This window comes from Rhamphochromis sp. 'chilingali' (assembly GCF_963969265.1).
Source record: "Rhamphochromis sp. 'chilingali' genome assembly, chromosome: 22".
Classification (NCBI taxonomy): domain Eukaryota; kingdom Metazoa; phylum Chordata; class Actinopteri; order Cichliformes; family Cichlidae; genus Rhamphochromis; species Rhamphochromis sp. 'chilingali'.
Window position 1 is genome coordinate 7,425,155 of NC_137950.1, and position 19,659 is coordinate 7,444,813.

Genomic DNA, 19,659 nt, shown 5'->3' on the forward strand with positions numbered 1-19,659 from the left:
GTTTGCCTTTTAGTCCTTTAGTGTGTTTTTAGATCATTGTGCAAAATGCTAAAATGCTGCTACTACAGATCAAAGTGTTTTACTTTGTTAAACTAGAAAAATGTGCCAATTTAATCATACTAAAAAAACTTTTTAAATAAGAATTAAGATTTGTGCAGCTCCGTGTTCCAGTCTTCGCACACGGAGCTCCTACAGTGACTCAGTGTTGACAGATATTAATGCACTGCTGAGCGTGCCTCACACTTGTTGGGAAGATGTGAGTAAACTTTCTCGACATCAGTGTGAAACTGCCGGGCAGTTCCACACCATGTGTTTTACACTACGCTGAGCACAAACCATGACTGCAGTGTCTTATCTCTGCTTCAGTTCTCATATGAACAAGGATTTGCGTACAAAGATTTGTGTCTGTCTAAAACTGAGACCGAATACAATGAACTATTTTTAAGCAAAGCGAGAACACCTGATCTTGGTAAAAATGTGCCTTTGACGTGGAGATTTAAACCTCTCAAGCCCTGCACGGCTTTATCTCAGCTCCATCACTGAAAGGTCCTTTTTGTGATTTGAGATCCCCTCAAAAAAGTTCGCTTGCAATATACTATTAAAAAGTCACTGCTGGCATTAGATTGAAACTGAGATTAGTAAAGAGGGCGATTTGGACGAGTGTGGAACTAAAATGTCAGTTTGTAAGACAATGATTAATCTCCCAAACCCCGAGGGAGATCTGGAATAAAAGGTTTCAGATATGAGTCTGAGATTTTCAGGGAGGATCTGCTAAGCAGCTGTAAGAAGATAACGGAAATTATGTGGCGAGATGTCATTAAAAGGTGTTAGTTTTGTTTTAGAGCACTCTCATTTAGTTCTGCTTTCTGAGACTGTTAGTAATACAAAGAGTCCACTGCTCCCCCTCCCCGATAAAACAACTGCAGGTGCAGAAGCTTATCCCAGTGTGCATCCCTGGTCAGACCACGCAGAGAGACAAACAAGCCTTCACACTCACATTCACATCTATGGCTGATTTAGAATCACAAATCAGCCTAACATGCATGTGTTTGATCTGTGGGAGGAAGTCAGAGCACCCAGAGAAACCCCACACAGGGACAGGGAGAACATTCAAACGCCACACAGCGAAACCCAGGACCTTCATCTATGGGCGGCGCTGCTGTATATCATGGTCATCTATCAAATAAATAAAGTCAAGAAATGACAACCACAACTTTGAACGCCATCAGCCCGTAGGAGTGCTTATTTCACTTGCAGGGTCACGGTACCACACTGGCTTCCCACTCATCGAAGCCTGAGAAACTGACTCAGTCTCTGACCCTGAGGCTCTGTAGCAGAAAAATCCAACAATCTAGAGCCAGTCCTGCACAGTTCTACCAGAAAAAGAGTGTATAAAGCACTTTATACAACATGTCTCATTCATCCAGTCAGACACAAGCATTCCCCACCCCTGCTATATCTAAGTGTTTTCTAATGTTCACTAATAAATGCCTTGGAGAATAATTTGGGGTTCAGTTCCTTGCCCAAGAGTACTTTAGCATGTAAACTGAAGCAGCTAGGGATTAAACCACCAACCTTTTAATTTGTAGGTGCTCTACTGCTTTACTGCTCGAGCCACAACCACATAAATCTGCTGGGCCTTGAGTTAGAACCAGTAATGTGCAGGAAATAGTGCAGGAAACCTCTAATGATTTGCAGATGCAGTTTTTCATCCAATGAAATGTGTCACAGCTTCTGTTAGTCAAAATAATTCTCAAAGGCGTTCAAAAAGTGGCCTGGTTTTCAAAAGGAAACAGGCAGGACCTTTGCACCAAAGCCACACTGGTGGAAGGTGTTTGTTAAGAAAGACTGACAGAACAAAGCCAATCAATGGCTACATAAACAAAAGAGGAAACACGGCCATTAAAAATGCATATTAACAAACAAATTCATCACTGGGATTCAAACTACAGGAGCATGCTTGAGCAAGTGAGCCGTAAATAATCAACTTCCACTTTGGCTACATCTGTATGTAAAACACCTAAATGCAAGTCACCGTGTGAGAAAAAAAGAAGCAGAATTTGAGGAAGAGCTGCACATGGATGACTCGGCTCCATGTTGACTCACAGTGAAAGCAAAAGATTGGTCATCAGATTTGATCTAATCTGCACCAAAGTGTTAAATGCAAAATAATGGAGAGAAGATGTCAAAGATTTAAACAAAATCAAAACAAAACAAACAAAAAACAACAACAAAAAAAGAAGAAATAGTTTGATAGGAAATATTTTTGCATCACCAAGGTGGTTCCCATAGAGCTATTAGCAAAAAACGTCCCATATAAGTGATTTACAGTAGATGAGCTGAAGTATCTGAAAGTCATGTCCCTCAAAAAAAGGAAACAAAAATCCAACAAACACCTGACAGGACCATAGAGATGGACTCTTCAGCTGATCTATCTGCAGTTCACCCAAACCTCTTAATAGAGGGGGGTCTTCTTAATGAAGAGAAACAGAGGGGGAAAGCCTCAGGTGTGCTAAAATACACAAGAATTGAACTGAAAATCAGTGGCAACCGGTCTGTTGGAGAGATGAGTCCAAATTTGAAACTTGTAGCTAAAATCAGCTTCAAGGATGGAAGTCAGGAAAGATACACAGCAGTAAGTGTCATTGTTCCATTGTTTCATGGAATTATGAACACAGAAAATTATAGTTCGATTCCGCTCCACCACACAATATGATGAAAGTCTCTGATTGGCTATAGTTTCACTCTTCACCGTGACAATTCAGTTCAGTTTCTTTTCAGTTTTAATTACACAATGCCAAATCACAATTTGCCTTAAGGTGCTTAATGTTGTTTTTATACAGAAAAAAACCAATGACATCTGGCTTAATGGATAGAGCTGGGCATCATCTGCATAGCAGTGAAAATTTATGCTATGGCTTTGAATGATAGTACCTAAAGGAAGCATGTATAATATCAACAGAATTGGTCCTGGTGAGGAACCCTGTGGAACATGTCAATGATCCCAAACATACTGGCCAAATAGAGAAACACACATTACACACTATTAGTCATGGACAAGCCTCTCCAGAGCCCGGACTTCAACATTATTGAAGCAGTCTGGGATCAAATGGACAGTGAAATGAACAAAAGGCAAGCAACATCCGAAAACTGCTATGGTGTGGGTCTAGGGACCCAGGGCTCATGTATTTTTGTATTTTGTATGTTTATTTTTCCATATGTAGGGTTTTGGTTGTTTTAAATAAATCGACTCTCCTTCACAATAAGAGTCCAGCGTTTGGGTCCTTCTTACCTCAACTCCACGGTCTGCCATTGCAATCCGTGACAGTTTAATCCCGCCATAATGGACCTGGCGGACTCAAGTGTTGCCTCAGAGAAGGAGTTGTTCTCCCAGCTCTGGGATTACTGTTGAAGCATAATCCAGACTGCGAGCAAACACCAGAGACAAATAGAGGTAGTGTTTTTTGATAACTTCCTGTCATCCTCTACCTTTTCTGTGAGCTTTTTGGATATGAGAGTAAGCTCCAGCTTTGAGCTGTTTGGTTTGGGCAGTCTGAGCAAGGAGGATTTGGCTGCCCTCCTGGGAGCCCTTGCTTCCTGTTTTTTTTTCTGCATCGACGGACGGTTTTCCCACCGTCGCTTGCTGCTCACTTGTTGGAACCTCGGAAACTAAAGACTGTTTCTTCCCCGTTCACTGGCAATGCTAAGCCTGCTAAATGTGGAGAGAGAGCAGTTTTGGCTAACCTGTCCACTGTGGGTTTCTCTGAGTCAGTGGGCCTAGAGACTGTCAGTGGGCCCTGTAGCTACTAACTGTGAATCTGTTATGAGTAAACCAGGCTGAGGCTGCCACACCACCATCATCACAGATGCTCATGGCAGCTTCGCCACCATCATCTCCACCACCTGTGGCTGCCACACCACCATCGCCATCGCCTCAACCATCTGCAGCTGCCGCCCCGCTTGGGGGGACCCGCACAGCCCAAGCTGGAGGACAGCACGCCGGGGGTCTGTGGGCCGTCTGCTGTGCCTCAGGATGTCAAGGCACCTGGTTCTGCCTCGTCTGGCCATGCATGCCGGCCATCCACCAAGTTGCCCGGGCCATAGCCTGCATGACCTGAACGTCATGGAGCGTCTGCTGTGCAACGCTGCCGCCACTGGACCCGCGGACGGCCACCTGAGCCGCTAAGTTGCTGCCAAGGGATCCGCGGCCGTCCACCAGAGCTGCCATGTTACCAACACCAGGCCCGTGGCAGGCCACCTAAACTGTTTTGCCACAGTCGCCGCCCACTGGGCCAACCTCCAAAACTGTCTCACTGTCGCTGCTGGACCCGTGGCATGCCACCGGAAGGATCTCACCCGCATCGCCACCGGTTTGGTGGGCCACCTGAACTGTTCTGCCGCCACCATGGAAATCATGGTTTGTGGAACTGTTATGCGGCCTCATCAAGAGCGTGCTATTTAAGAAGGTGGCAGAGCTCCAGTCAGCGCAGGATTATACTGCGACAAACCTGTAAAGTACCTCCGTTGATGAGTGTTCGTGAACAACATTGCTGCTGTGGGTGTCCTGCTGAGCTGCGTGTTTTTGTGTCACCAGGAGACAGGAGCGGAGAGCGTCGTCAGGAGGGGAACTCACGGAGCTGAATTAGGTTTTGGAGTTGTCACCTTTTTACTGTTTATGGACACGTGCACGTGCACACGTGCAAAAAAACGAGCTTTTAATGTCCTCTGAGAATGTCATTTGATACTATTGGCTGATCGTGCGAATAGGTCCCTTCAACATTAAACTCTACAGAGCTAAGATTGCCAAGAAATACTCATTGTGAAGAAAGGCCCAACGAAGAGAATTTGTGTTGCTATACTGAAGAAAGTTCAAAGTTAATTGAGTTTGTAGATTCTTGTATGCTGCATGTATACTACATGCAAATAACACCATTAGCCATGTTTTAGTTTATTCTGACATTTACCATTATGTGGTCATCCTGTTAAATAGACGGTTAACAAGATTGAATATTTGTTATTTTTGCTTTGACTAAGCTGCCACATAAAAACATTAAGCGAACCCTCAATCATCGTAGTATAACACATTATTAAACATCAGGCATATCATAATAATCCACTGTGAAGGCATTTCAGCTGATTTGGTGCAAGTCAAAGGGGCAACAGGTGCAGCAGGGAGGCAACAATAAGACCAACCTCCAAGAAAGGAAATAGTTTTGCAGGTGGTGGCCACAGACGATTGCCCCTCCTATCTAATTTTTCAGCTTTCTCTTAGTTCCTGTCACAGCTGGCAGCACGTGATGGTGCATACAAGGCATTGCACAGGTAGTCCAACTCCTCCAGGAGGGGACACCCATACATACTACGACCAGAAGTAACTTCAAGCACAGTGTGGATGAGATACCAGCAGACGGGCGGTTATATGAGCATATTTGGACAGGCTGTAGAAAAGCATCAACGCAGCAGCAGGACCAGGAGGAGTGTTATCAGAGCCCTACAGGATGACCTCCAGTGGGATACTTATGTGTGTATTTCTGACCAGACTGTCCAAAAAAGGCTTATGTAATGTGTTCACCATGGTTTATGCTTCCTAGCTGGACAGATTGAGATCATTGATGTGTACTGACTTTGTTTTATACTTTGATATATTATTGCTTCATGTTTAAAAAGACCAAGAATAGTTTTAAGTGTAGGTTTTGATTAAATGAAAGCATGCTTTGCCATATATGTCCTGGGTGTGAATCTGTAGAGCCATGAAAAAGTATTTGTGTCGTTCCTGATTTCAGATTTTTTTTAAAATTTTTTATATATTGTCACTCTTAAATGTTACAGATCATCAAACAAATTTTAATAGTAGACAAAGACAACCTCGGTAAATACAAAATGCAGTTTTTATATGATGATGTCATTTATTATGGGAAAAGTTATCCAAGCTTACCTGAACCTGCATAAAAAAGTAACTGCCCCACACTGGGAAATTACTGCACTGTACTTTCCCAGTGTGGCCCATTGCGAAACTGAATGTGACACTCCTCATTCAGAGAACTATGAAGCTACGTGTTTTTGGCAAGTCTGGTATTACCTGAGGATACAGCAGTGACATTATCTGAAACTCGAGCCACATCTAATATGAGCACTCGGTATGTGAAGGTAAAGTATTTATTAGTATCCATGAATAAAGCCAAAAGGATTTATGGATTTAAATACATGCATTTGTTTTGATAAAAAGACTCACAGCAGGCGAGAGGAGATTTCATAAAGAGCAGTTTGTTGTTGGGGGTTTGTATTGTTGCGAAAAGTGTGCCGCAGATGGCGAACAACTGGTTCGAATTCTGAGAAAGAAAAAGGAGGTTGCTGTGCATTGTGGATCACACCTTTAACCAAATAACCCCTGTCAGAAACCTGAAGTCACCCAGAATAGATTTGCTGCAGGTGGGTAGTCAAATTCTTCAAAGGGAAAAGGAAGCCAGCTCACATGATTAAAACTGAAAACAATGAAAAATAGTCCAAACAGGACTAAATCAGCCTTGGTCTGATTTGCTGAAATATTTCATGCACAACATTTAGAAATGCTGGGTAGCAAGAAGAGTGAGTTTAGTTCTACATAGAATGTTATCTTATTAGATATTCACTTGATTTGACTGCTTTTCACTGTTGACAATGATAGAAAATATCGAGTTGTTGCTCCTGCGAAAGCATGGTGGTGTAATATTTTGGTGGGCACGATGAAGAAGAAATATAAATAAAGCCTGCAAAAACATCTTTGTTCCCATAAACCACTGGGATTTTGTAATTTTATAGGGAACACAAAAAGCAGCAGACTCTGACCAGCAGATGGAGTCACGCTACAGTATATGAAAGGATAATCTGCTCTGTGCACGTTCAACAGTAACTTCCAGCCTGGTCTATGTTCTGTTCAACATGGATTGCAGTGGTTTACACGCACCATCTTTTTTCTTTCTTCATGCCACTGGAACACTTTGTTCATCAGTTGTAATCCTCTTATGAAGGTGTTGAAACTCTACTTAGGCGCAGGTTTGAAGAGGATGAAAGTAGGCTCAGTATGTGATGAAGATAGTATTGACAGGTGTATGAAGATATGTGATCAAAGGATGAGAGCTCATATGTCGAGCAGAGCTCTCCTGAAATGCCTCTTGGACCACCGAACACCCAAGAGGGGCGTCTTTGCTAGATCAAATAGACAGCGTTGCACAGTTGCACTCTCACATTTACTTTCTTCAGTGACGGTGTAGCATCTGTTTTCACTTTACCCATGCTGGGAAACACGATGTTCATTACAGAATAATGGAAAACCCAGACATCATCCTTTGCTTTGTCTATGCAGGTGAAAATTACTGTATTTACAACCAAGTGCTGTTATGAATACTAGATGGTTAAAATGCAACTATGTTTCTCTTTTCATGCATTCGTCCTGCAGAGGCTGTTATAATGAACCGACATGTTGTGTTTGCACTATTTTCTACGGTGTCTTTGAAAGGTCAAACACACTGTGAAAACCATACAAAACACAACAGAAGTAGGAGAAAAAAAGCTAAAAAAACCCAAAAAAAAAATCCCAACCAAGGTAGAAAAACACTGGCTTATGATATAAATACTCATTCTCCATTTATCGCATTCAGAAGATTTTCAGAAAACTTGACGTCTGACCTTAAGGTCAAGGTCAAAGTTCAAAGTCTCTGAAATTCAAACTCATCTGAAAATCATAGTGGATGCACCTTTGGTATGAATTTGAATATGTAACATGAATGCATTCACAAAGTTGGGTATTCACGCTGTCCTGCAAGGTGACAACACCACATCACCCTTTTACCACAGTGGTTGAAGGGTGATGTGGTAGTGTTTTTAAAACCCCCAGGGTAAAAAAAAGGGTAGAAACTATTGCAGTGCAGCCCAATGTAAGTAACTGACACTGTAATTAATGAAAAAATGAAAGTAAATGAAAAAGAGGGAGGAATCATTCACGACTGCGTAACAAACAAAGTCACTTAAACTTCATTAAACTTTAATCTGCCATCAGCCATTGTCAGCCCTTATCCTTCCTGACTGATCTCCTTGTCACCCATTCAAATTGGCACAGGTAGTTCAACTCCTCCAGGGTGGCACAGCGTACTGCCACAACACTGTTTGCTGTGTCTCCCAGCACAGTCTCATAAGTTTGTGCCATTATACAAGGAGAGTTGGACAGGGCATCAACCAGGGAAATGGACCGGTGTCTGCTCCTTTGTGCAAGAAAAGAGAGGAGGAATGCTGCCAGATCACCACAAAATGACACTGCAGTGCAGTGCAGTGTACATGACCGGTCACTTGTAGTGACAGGAAATTGTCAAATGCCATTTGTGTCTATTTTTCTGTTTGTTTTAGTATCTTTTGGCTCTTTGTTTTCTATTTAGGAACCCTCACTTTAGCTTCTTTTCCCCTCTCTCTGCTCTTGTGGTGTCATCACTGTAAACTACCTACAACACCAAACAGTGAGTCTAGTTAAAGCTAACAGTTAGCTGGTAAATGCAATAACACTTTTGGCCATTAAATGCTTCCTCTCAGAGTTAAGGGAGACAAAAAAGAAAGGAACAAATGCAAAATAAGACTTACTATGGGACTTATTAATCAGAAAAAATAGACAGACACATCACTTGAAAACACAAAATCTAATGGTAATTCTATCTATTGCTAACATGACAAATACGTGATGTTGGGGTTTTAATAGTGAGGTGGAATGAGTAAAACTGCATGTCTGTTATCACAGCATACCGAATAATATTTCTTTGTTTTATGCTGATTTTGTGTGTGGCCATCTCTTAAACTCATGCACCGCGGCGTTGAATATATCAGAGTATGCTGCAGGAGCCTTTGACAACATTCTGAGCAAAAATAATTTATGCATGAATTATGTAAAATGCTTGTTTGTGAGTATGATTAAAACTAAGCGCTTTGTGATTTTACATCCCAATTTAATCTATCACAGAAACCCACCAAATTTCCATTTATTTTGTCAGTACCTAATTTTGTGGCGTTTCTTATGCTGATTGCATCTCAGCCTACTTTAAATTCACATTATGCAACAGAACTTTTCAAAAGACGTACAAGGAATGGTTTGATCGGCCATTTTTCCATCTGGTTATCGAAAAGGTCAGAGAGGCGCGATTATACCCCTCTGAAGCTTTGGCACAGTGCTGACCTACAATAATAAAACCAGGGGAGCATGGTCAGCGCTCACTGACATTTTTTAGATTGGCATTCAAACCTAATTCTCATAAAGCTTCAGCTGACGAAATATGGACATGAAAAATCTCCCTCTACTCTGAGCATTTAATCCTCATTTCCATCCTCTCACCTGCCGCCACCACAATAAAACACCCCCGAGCACAACATTCATTATAGAATACATTACTTGTTTTTCGGAGTGGAACTGCAGCGCAGCCTGGCACGCCGTTCTGAGTCGTGAGTCATTCGGAGGCGACTCAGGCTGGAGAGAAAATGAGAAGTGATATGAGGGAATGGTGTTGCACGTAGGCTCACTGGTGTGTGGAAGGTAATAGATTGAGCTTTGACTGTTTCTTCTTGCCAGGGAATGTCCTCATAACCCCACATGAAACTAAATAAAACACACATTTTGACCTTGTCACAATAAACCTAATACGAAATAATAAATGAGAAACTGTAACTCAAGTTTCCTAATTGCAATTATGTTCTTGTAGTTTGTTTGGGGTTTTGGGGGGATTTTTTTTTGCAATTTTGACCTTGAACAATAGTTCTCTAGGCTTTTAAGGTCTTATAAATTTTCTTTTGGTCAGTTTTGGGTTGAATTTCAGTCAGTGGTTTTGGAGATCTTGTCAAAAGTGATGGAATGATTATATTCAGCTTTTGGTTTTCCTGTATTACCATCTGGAACGCATCAAATTGGACACTATTTCCTTATTCTACATGAAAATTATCCCAAACACACTGTCAATACAGTAAACGCATACCTGGATAGAAACAATGGAATACTATCAGTCATGGATTGTCCCCCCAGAGCCGTGACCTGAACTTTACTGAAGCAGTGCTGCATTATTTTGACAAAGAAGTGAACAAAAAGCAGCGGAGATGTCCTTCAAGAAGACTGGAGAACTATTCTGAAGTCTACATATATTCAACTTGTTTATATGTTAACAGGAAGTAGTAGGATTTTTCCATCAGGAGTAGCCCTGCTCATTTGATCTCCTTTAGAACAATAAGAAATCTTTTCGAATGTTACTCTCATGTCACAAAACCTCCCCCCGAACACACAAAAAAGACCAGATCAGCCCTGATACTGTAATTGAGTGCTAGCTCCCTCTTTACAATTAGGGCAACTTTATGATTCATAACTGGAATCAGAAGATTTTAAAGTCTTATAGAGAGCAACACCCAAATTTCCCTTTAAACAAAAGCCACACTAACAGCACTAGTACTGACCAACTGCTAATGTGAATCAGCACACGTGAAGAAGTTCCAACTCAAAAAATGGAATAAATGTCAAGTTCAGAAAAGATTAACAAACAGTTACATTACATTTCATTATTTTTAGCAGTGTAGCCAGGGGCAGACTGAAACAATGCGTGAAGCCAGGAACTGGACTCCATCCACTCTGCTCACACAAACCCCAGAGTTCCCGTAATTATATTCCTGGATGTCCACTATGTGTTTTCCCTCTTTTTTGGCAAATAAATAACATTCTAAATGAAGGCGAAAGAAAATAGAAGAGTCAATAACTCTGGAAAAGCTGTCCAGAAAGATTCATTTCATTTTTAAATATTTTCCGTGCTGAAAAGAAGGACTAATGAGCCTGTCAGGCCACATAAAACAATTAGCCTATGCCTTATAGACAGAGAATGAGATGCAGATTTTACACTAATACAATGAAAAAATCTATATATTCAGTTCAGCTAAGTATCAGCTGTTTTACACACTTTAACTGAAACTGAATAAGCCCTGACAATGCAAATAAGCTTAAACGGTAAATTACATAGCTAGTATTTTTGTGTTAGTGTTTCAGCATACATTTCTTTTATTTTTCCCTCTTACCTCCACCTTTCCTTTGACTTACTCAGCAACGTATCTAATGTTCAGTAGAATTCGGTTTGATTTATATAGTGGCAGGTCACAAAAGTGACCTCAAGGAAATTCCTATTGTAAGGTAAAGACAGCTAAAATGTTAAAAACGTTGCACCTGATGTGTGGATTGCAGAAGTTCTTATTTTGCCAGAGCTCAGGTTGAATAGCTCAGGCAGGTCCCTCACAGGTAGTTTGACAATAGGACTTGTTATTTAATCTACACACATTTTTTTATGAAATAGAAGTAGAAAAGTTAGACCACACAATTGTCTAAATTATATGAATGTAAAAATCTGTTTTCATGGCTGTTGTTTGTCATGTTTTGTTTTAAATGACTTATGCAATTTTACTACAATATTTTTTCCTAGCTTTAGCTAGAAGATTTAAACCTAATAAAAGTTCTAAGGCTAACATGGACCTCAGTCGAACAGGGATAGAGACCTGTCAGCGACACCATGGCAACGTTGCTACCATCGCTCCATCGCTAGAGAAAAATGGTGTGAGTGGTCGCTGTGAAATCAGTAAAGAACCAGCCATGGTGGCCTGGAGAGCAGTCAGTGACCCTAAGCGAAAATGTGCAATACCTAATGGGTTGAAGAGATATTGTTGGGGGGGGGGGGGGGGGGGGGGGGGGTGCTCCTGTACCTGCATGAAATTGTTGCCAACAGGTTGTGCTACCTAAAAACTACATTTCCTCAGAGATTGTATGAAAAACGCTGACTTGTCTGTGTACACATTTACCAACTACTTGCCATTTTGTAGTGAAAATGTGAAGAATGTGCTACGGTTGGGATTGTTCGTTGGTGAACTCGTTGTTGTTTGTGATTAGGCGCATTTTTTACTTTTGGTAACCCCCCCCCCCCAATATCTCAGTTTTCGATTTGTGTCACCATTTTTTGAGTTTGACTTGGTGCGCAATTAGTATTTGCCAACAAGTCGGTGTCTTCCATACAAACTAGATTGATGACAGCAATCTGCTAGCACCGAAAATGTTTTTTGTTGAGTGACTTTACTCAGTGACAGCCAGGAACTTCCAGGAACATACTGCCAAGTGGTCAGTGAATCCTTTATTTTGCCTAAGTGATCGGAAATCGCCAACTGGTCTCTAGGCTCGTGTGACGGAAGCAGGATTTATGGTCCTGCGAATGTGTCGGTCTGTGTACACGTTTCCATTCAGACGGCAGGGTTTACCCACCCCAGATCTCCTAAAAGTTGCTGTCACTGGAAGCAGATGATGTAAACGACTGCGACAAATGTTGGAATGTTGGCCAGATTAGAGATGGGAGTGACAGCGCGGATCTGGGAGCTGTGAAAGAAACTTCAAAGATAAAAAAATGCATCGTGCCATCATCTGTCACATGACCCAGCCCTTGCAAGTCATGGTTATCTGTCAATTTTAAGCTCACATTGCGACATTAACATTTAGGAAGCCTTATTTGCCATGACTACTATCGCAGAAGACGACGCTAAGGATGAGGTGAGATGGATGCAGGTAATCAGCTGTGGCTCCTGAAAGAAGCAGCGAGAAGATATGAGGACGCTAATTAGCTTAACATGTTACGGAGATCCTGGTAGTGCTTATTTGCACAAACACAAAGTTCAAAAACATAAAAGAGGAATCATAAATGTAATACCTAGTCAGACAAATACATATCAAAACACTATCTCTGAAATGCACTAAAATCAATGCTTAAATGTTATATCACAAATGCATTTTTTATTCTCAAATCAATGGTTTAGTGCTTTAAATGTTTATCTTTTTAGAAATACAGCTCATATTTTGCAGTTTATAACAGCACTTACAGTAAATGCTGAGTAAATGATTATGGAAATCTCAATACGGTTGGAATCAGACATCCCCCCAGACAACAGGAATGTTAATAGCTAGGCATTCAGTAACTCACAAACACACCAGTTTAACCATGGCCCGCATTTTAATTGCAGAGACAAGGACACTGACCTGTCCATTACAATCATTGATCACGTTATATTCTACAGTATGCAACAACAGAGTCACAAATAAACATCAGCTTTTGACATTAAAGCACACAAACAGAAGCTTTGTACGCTGGGGAGATAGCAGTAAAAGTAATACACTCTACATCTCTGTTATGTTTTAGTTACCAACATCTAGAGTACAAAGGCCTTTGGTTGGTTGGTGTCTGGGGAGTAAGGGTGAGAATGAAGTTTTGTTGTACACTGATGTCTTTACATGATTGGGTTCAAGGCACATCAATAAAAGTAACAGCACAGAAATGTACATAATCACGTCTGCACATGGCCGGTATCAAGCAGTTTATTACTAGTTGGTGTAGTCAGGATTATAGTGTGATATTCACCCAGAATCTCCTGATTTTAACCTAAAATGACAGAAAAGTATGGCCTATTATGAGACTAGGGTGCATGTTTATGCATTTTCTTTCTGTGTATTACCAAAAACGAAAAAAGCATCACCTAGTAAAGTGTGTAACACTGGTTTTGGTTGGTACTGTGATGCAAAAAGTGGAATATTAAGCCACCATCCCCATGCAGGAACAAACAGAAGATACATACTGAATGTTTATAACGAAAGGTGCATCCTCAGGAATGCACTATTAGCCCTTCGCAAATTAACGAATGTTTCCAAGGAAAGAAACGGCATACAAGAAGCCAGAGGTCTCCCGTGCCTCTGCTTCTGCCTCTCGTCTGTACACTATACAGTGATGGGCACCGGCCTTGAAAGGCAGACGATTGCCCTTTTCACATTAGGTGCTGAATTGTACCCAGCAAGTAACTAACCAAGATACCTGCTAATTTATTTATTCATTTTTAAATTTTTTTGTGAATAAAATGACCTAATTCCAGGTCTTGACTTCACAAAATGACAAAGAAAGCAGCTACTACAAACAGCGTCTCATTCCCCCGGCTCTCCTTTGAGCACTACATTTACACTGGCTATGGCACAAACTATCTTCACCAACATCTATTAAACACCACGATGGTCCCGTAAGTACATTTAGCGTGTCCGAGTAGCCAGTGGAAACGGTGTTTTGTGTGTTTTCTTCAGTATGGTTCAGTACATTTCGTCGTTCACTTTAGGTGGGTGTAAAAAGTGCGTCAGCTCACATTTCACTCCACCAGCCGTGAATGTGACTGAAAGACTGAGAAAGAAACAGACAGAAAAACACAGAGAGTTCAAGTAATTAACTCTGGATGATGGGAGATCAGTTCTCACACTGCAGGCTTGAAGACGCTAAATACCTGGGTGAGGATCTGAAATGAGTCTTTTCACCGCGGTGCACATGTTATTTAGTAAAGCAGAAAAAGGAAAACATACTAAAATATACTGCATGTTTCATTACGGTTCCTGTTTACTGTTCACTCTTTGATTGCTGTTACATACACAGTCCGGTCGCCATCGTCATTTCATGTATTTTTCAGACTATGGTACAAGGATGTCTGTGTGACAGAGTATGAAACAGGGCTAAAGCACATTAAATCACAGCATGCCTACAAACTTCCATAAACATGATTCATAGGGTATCTTTGTAATCCTGTTCTGACCTGTTACTGAAGGTGCGACTGACCCTGCTGGAAATACTACCTGCAGCAGTGACAACACAGACAGAATGTCACGACAAATTACTGGGTGTGTTGCCTGCTACAAACTGGGACTTGCCTCTCTGTGTGTGCAGAGCCTCACATTAATATTATTAGGAGTAGCCTCTTCTACCTCATCTCTTTTGATTGAATTGATTGCGAGCTTCCGGCCTGACTGATATACTGGAACCAACTCAATCTGACAGTGGAGCGTGTACCCAGCAATCTTGTTGTTGCTGTAGAGGCTTTGACAAATAGTCTGGGAACCAGGTGTTGTGAAGGTGTCTTGTGGAAGTGGATGTGAGTAAAATCATGATAGCTAGAACAGAATGGGATGTGTTCTGTGGACGTGGTAAGGGTTTCTAAATTCAGGCTATTGTGAAGATCTTTTTGCTGAAGCCCATTTTGCTCATACAGAATAAATTATATCTATATTGGTCATGTTTTTGCTAGCCAGTTGCTGTAGGTAAGTTAAAATTAGTAATGATGGACGATATAAACACTATCTGATATATAAGAAGACTTCCAAATCAAAGAGGCTAAACATATCCTGTAGCCCTTGTGGCTCCATGGCTTTACTTAATCTAAGCCCTGACTTTAGCATGCTAACATCTTTACATTGATAGCAGTTTATTATGCAGATATTTATTGAACATTTTTACTCCTTGCTAACATGTTAGCTTGCTAATGTTTCTGACTGAGTTGCAAATTCAAGGAAAGCTAGCATGCTAACATGCTAAACACAATGTTAAAAGGTTAACACACTCGCTAAATATCTGTATAATATAATTGTCAGGATGTCAGCATCAATGAGCGCCTACTTTTCCAAGGGCTCTAGTTCCAGAAGGGAATTTCTCCAAGAAACCTTCATATTAAATGTTTGAAGCCTTGACCCAAGCTGAGCAGCTACCAGGTGAACTGTAACATGAAAATCTGTTTATATAAATACTTTGAATGGTGAAGGAACTACTACATTCCTCAGCAAATATCTCCCAAACTTCCTGAATTTAATCCTTGACATTACTGTAGTCTTTTTGAATGAATTTTATAATTTGTGTTGTGTGTGTTTGGGATTAGGGTTTCTTACGTTTCATGCTCATTAAGTGTTAGTGGGTTTGAACATTTCCATTACAACACCAGCTTTAACTAATCAGAGGCATTGCTGTTTAAATTTTGGACATCTACTTTTGACTGATTCAGTATTATGTAGGTCATGGTCAAAATCCTGATGAAGACTATGAATGGAATTGGCACTTTTCAAAACTCACTATTTTATTTTGGGCCTTATTCTGGACAGAAAAGTCATGTTTCCCTTATACCATGCTCTCTATTCAGCTCTGTATGTTCTGGAACACAGAGTATCTAACTAAATATGTATACAGGCGTTTAAACCTGCTGAACCAATAACTTCTTTCCATTAGTTTTGCAGGTAATTGGATTTTAAACCACATTATCAAATAGTGTAAATGACAGACCTGACGATGGCAATTGATGGAATGTTAAAGGATCGCCAAAACATCTTAATTCATCAAAGAGGTCTGATCAATTTAGCAAAATAGTGAACTGACAGACCAACACTGCCGAGGCTTGAACCACCCTGCAAGCAACCCAGAGTCTCAAAATATAGATCTAAATATATATAAATGTCCGGTAATAATAGACTTGGTCGCAAATTTGAGCTATAGCTGTCTACTTATTATTTCCGCTCTTAATTCAATGCATTAAATGCAATTGAGAGATAGTGAAATACTATTCAAAATATGTTGATCATAATGCTGTTTGCCATATACCGCAACAACAAACTCTAGCGACTGTGAAGACCAACTACATGTGGTTTTAAATTTGTTTTGACCTGATATTTTCATATATCTAAACTTTGCTGAACTGTTCATTTGGACATAAAACTTGAATGTGTCCGGAAATGTGTGACATGTTCCCAGCAGCAGTGTCCTTGATTTTAAAAGAGGGGCTATTATGCTAATTTCCAACTCCATGTCATGAATTATTCTTGGGGTTTACTAGAGTAGCTTTGCGCAGTAAAAGCTCAAAATTATACCATACTGAGCATTGATGCAGCACCTCATTTCACCCTCTGTCTGAAACAAGCTCTAGTGCCAGTTTTCTTCTGATTGGCTGCCCCTCGCAAGCAGAAGGTCTGAAAAGGCAGAGCTTCGTGCTCACAGCAAGAGCTATAAGCCTGAGATGATAATTTTAGGAATATTCCGTCTCACTGACATCCTAGAGAGCCGATTCTAGAAAAAACGAATCACGAAGACCAAATGTTTGGATCTTAGATGTTACCTGTACATACACAAGCCTCATTATTTCAAACTACATGTTTAATATGGACATCCATCACACAGGAAATCAACAAAAGCACTCCATTTAATATTCCTTAAAAAAGGACTTTACGGAAGTGCAAATGCATCAATTGTTACTAGACTATGCTGCCTCTCGTGGTCGTGTTTCTTATTACCATTTAGCAAACAAGTCCACGACAAATGACTTTTTAAATGTAATACACTGTATAAACTGCATGTTTGAGCTATCCTTACATTTATTTATGAAGAAATACATCCCGGCTCTGGAAACACTGTGTCTTTGAAGAAATAATGCATTATTTTTCAAGTTGTCACCTTGATCTCTTCCTGTCAGTCATGCTAACACAGCACACTTCAGTCTTCAAAGCATTGTCCTCACGTGTGTTGTGTTCTCAGCGCATACACTGCATCCACAAGCTTTAGTTCTTTTTTTATGTCTCTGCGTCTCCTTATCCATCCATCTCTCTCTCCTTCCCTGTTCGGTTACATGACACATTTGTCCGCCTTCTGTGAAATTTCGGCATCTTTGCAGGCACACGCTGGCTGAACCAAATGTGAGTCTGAGCAGAGTGTTACGACATTAAATTGGGAACTCTTACATTGCCAAAACACAGCACTTTACACTTATGGGGGCTCTTTACAACGGCACAAAGTAATGTAAAGTTCAGGATACGGTAAAAATACTTTTGATGGGACTTTACAAACTCAGCAATACACAATGTAATAGCAGGTTTTTCCTTTAAAATTGTTTTTGATTTCAACACATCCACATTTGTGAAGTTTCCCAAGAGGTTGAGAGAAAGCCTTTTTCCTATGCACAAAGTCAAACTGTTGTAAGGGAACAAGGTTAGAGACAGACACAGTTTCCCATTCTTTCACTAAATCAATAATCCAGGATGTAATATTCAGAGGTTTGCAGATCTGTAGCTTCTTCCATCTTGATACCAGCTAGAATGGAGAGAAAATAACATCCTTTGTTTGTCGGCTTTGCCGTTTCATTGCCCCGCTGATCATGTAAGACCAGACTAATCACCTGATATGAATAAAATATGAGCATGAACCTTCAGGTTGTAGTCTCAGATTCTTATCTTCGAGGCTCTGGGGAATTACAGAGCTGGCTGTTTTCAATCAAATGTTTTGCCTACTTCTCTCCATGGTACTTCCACATCCGGAGAAATCGTTGCCTAAAGTTTTTTAGCTAACACACACACACACACACACACACATTTTAAAAAAGAGAAAAAAATCAGTCAACTAGAGCAAGGATGGTACTCGGTCCCCTCAGACTTCTCTCTGCCATTGGAGTACTATCCAAAATATTTCTTCGTCCTTTCCACCACGCTCCACTTTCACATCCTGCCTCCTCAAGATCATTTCGGGCAACTCCATAAAAGCTTGAAGCTGGCAAGCACAAATAGCATTCTTATAAATGTTTCATGTCACTTATCTCTGAAAAGTACTTGAGTAAAATACATATTCTTGCTCCGCCTTAGGGTTAATAAGCTCAAGTTGCTTCATTAACCCAATTAACAAGAATTTTGAGCTCGAGTCAGTGCACTTCCCCTGACCTTTAAAAAGAAATTGTTTATTTTTCAATTCGACTTTGCTCATGCATCAGTGTCCACGAGCAGTTCTTACATCATCCGTTTTCTCATTTGTGTTTTAACTTGGGGTTACCACAGTACACTGGCAGCCTGTCAGTCTGTTACTGGCACTCCTTTAAATGCTGGTCTGCAGTTCGCCATTGAGCAGGGTAGGATTGTGAGTGTACAGGTTGGCATTAATAATCGAAGCTTCGTTAATCATCTTGCTCCTGTCTGCCCTGCTGTCGCTGCGCTCTACCTCATCCAGGCCTGCCACCTTTTTCAAGCACAGAACATTCTGAAAACTCTTCTTGAAGTTGTCTGACAGGAAGGCGTACAAGATGGGGTTGGCGCAGCTGTTAGCGTAGCCGAGCACCACCACGAAGTCGAACGTGCTCTTCACAGCAGAGGTGGGCTTGATTGAGCCGGTGACAGAGGTAACATTGAAAATGTAGAAAGGCAGCCAGCAGAGGACGAACACCGCCACCACGATGGACACCATCCGGGTCACCTTGCGCTCTGAACGCTTACGCTTTGTGGAGCCCACACGCAATCCGGATGACTTCACCTGGCAAAAGGAATGGCTGTCAGTGGCTTAAAAGTTCCCAAATAAAAAAGTACAGTGTTTCCATAGAAACATCCTAGTATTATCGGGTTTTTTCCTAGCTGGGCTAGGTAGCCTTTCAGGACTAGCTAGCCAAAATCAAAGTCCTATTACCCTGTTGTAAAAACAACAGTGATCTATGGGTTGATAAAATTGTGTCTACGGACACGTTTTATTGCAAGCTAACATTAAACTAATGACAGAAAAGTGTTTAAACAGACATTATTAACATATTTACATGTTACATGTTAGCCGCCTAGCTTAATTGATTCTGACGATTGAGGACTCTGGAATGTACTAATAAAAGTGCACACTCGGTATGCACAATGGCTGCCATCTTGGCAACGAAACAGAAAGGAAGACACTACTAATCAATTTTCAGCCACTAGCAAAAGGCTGCACTGTAACTGAAAATAGCGAGTTCAGTGCTAAATAGCTAGCTAACTACCAGGGAACATTTTCAGGTTTCAACACTCTATGT

The 19,659-nt window shown here is 40.9% G+C and overlaps 1 protein-coding gene across 3 annotated transcripts in view; it reads right to left on the reverse strand.

Annotated features, from left to right (window-relative positions):
- Positions 1 to 14,338: 14,338 nt before the first annotated feature.
- LOC308390707 (somatostatin receptor type 2-like) overlaps positions 14,339 to 19,659 on the reverse strand; it is a 38,971-nt gene continuing 33,650 nt past the window's right edge. For all 3 annotated transcript variants that reach the window (XM_080872957.1, XM_080872958.1, XM_080872956.1), the window contains exon 4: positions 14,339 to 19,142. In XM_080872957.1, coding sequence (XP_080729083.1) covers positions 18,711 to 19,142 — 432 coding nt within the window. In that variant the 3' untranslated portion in view covers positions 14,339 to 18,710. The remainder of the gene's footprint in view (positions 19,143 to 19,659) is intronic.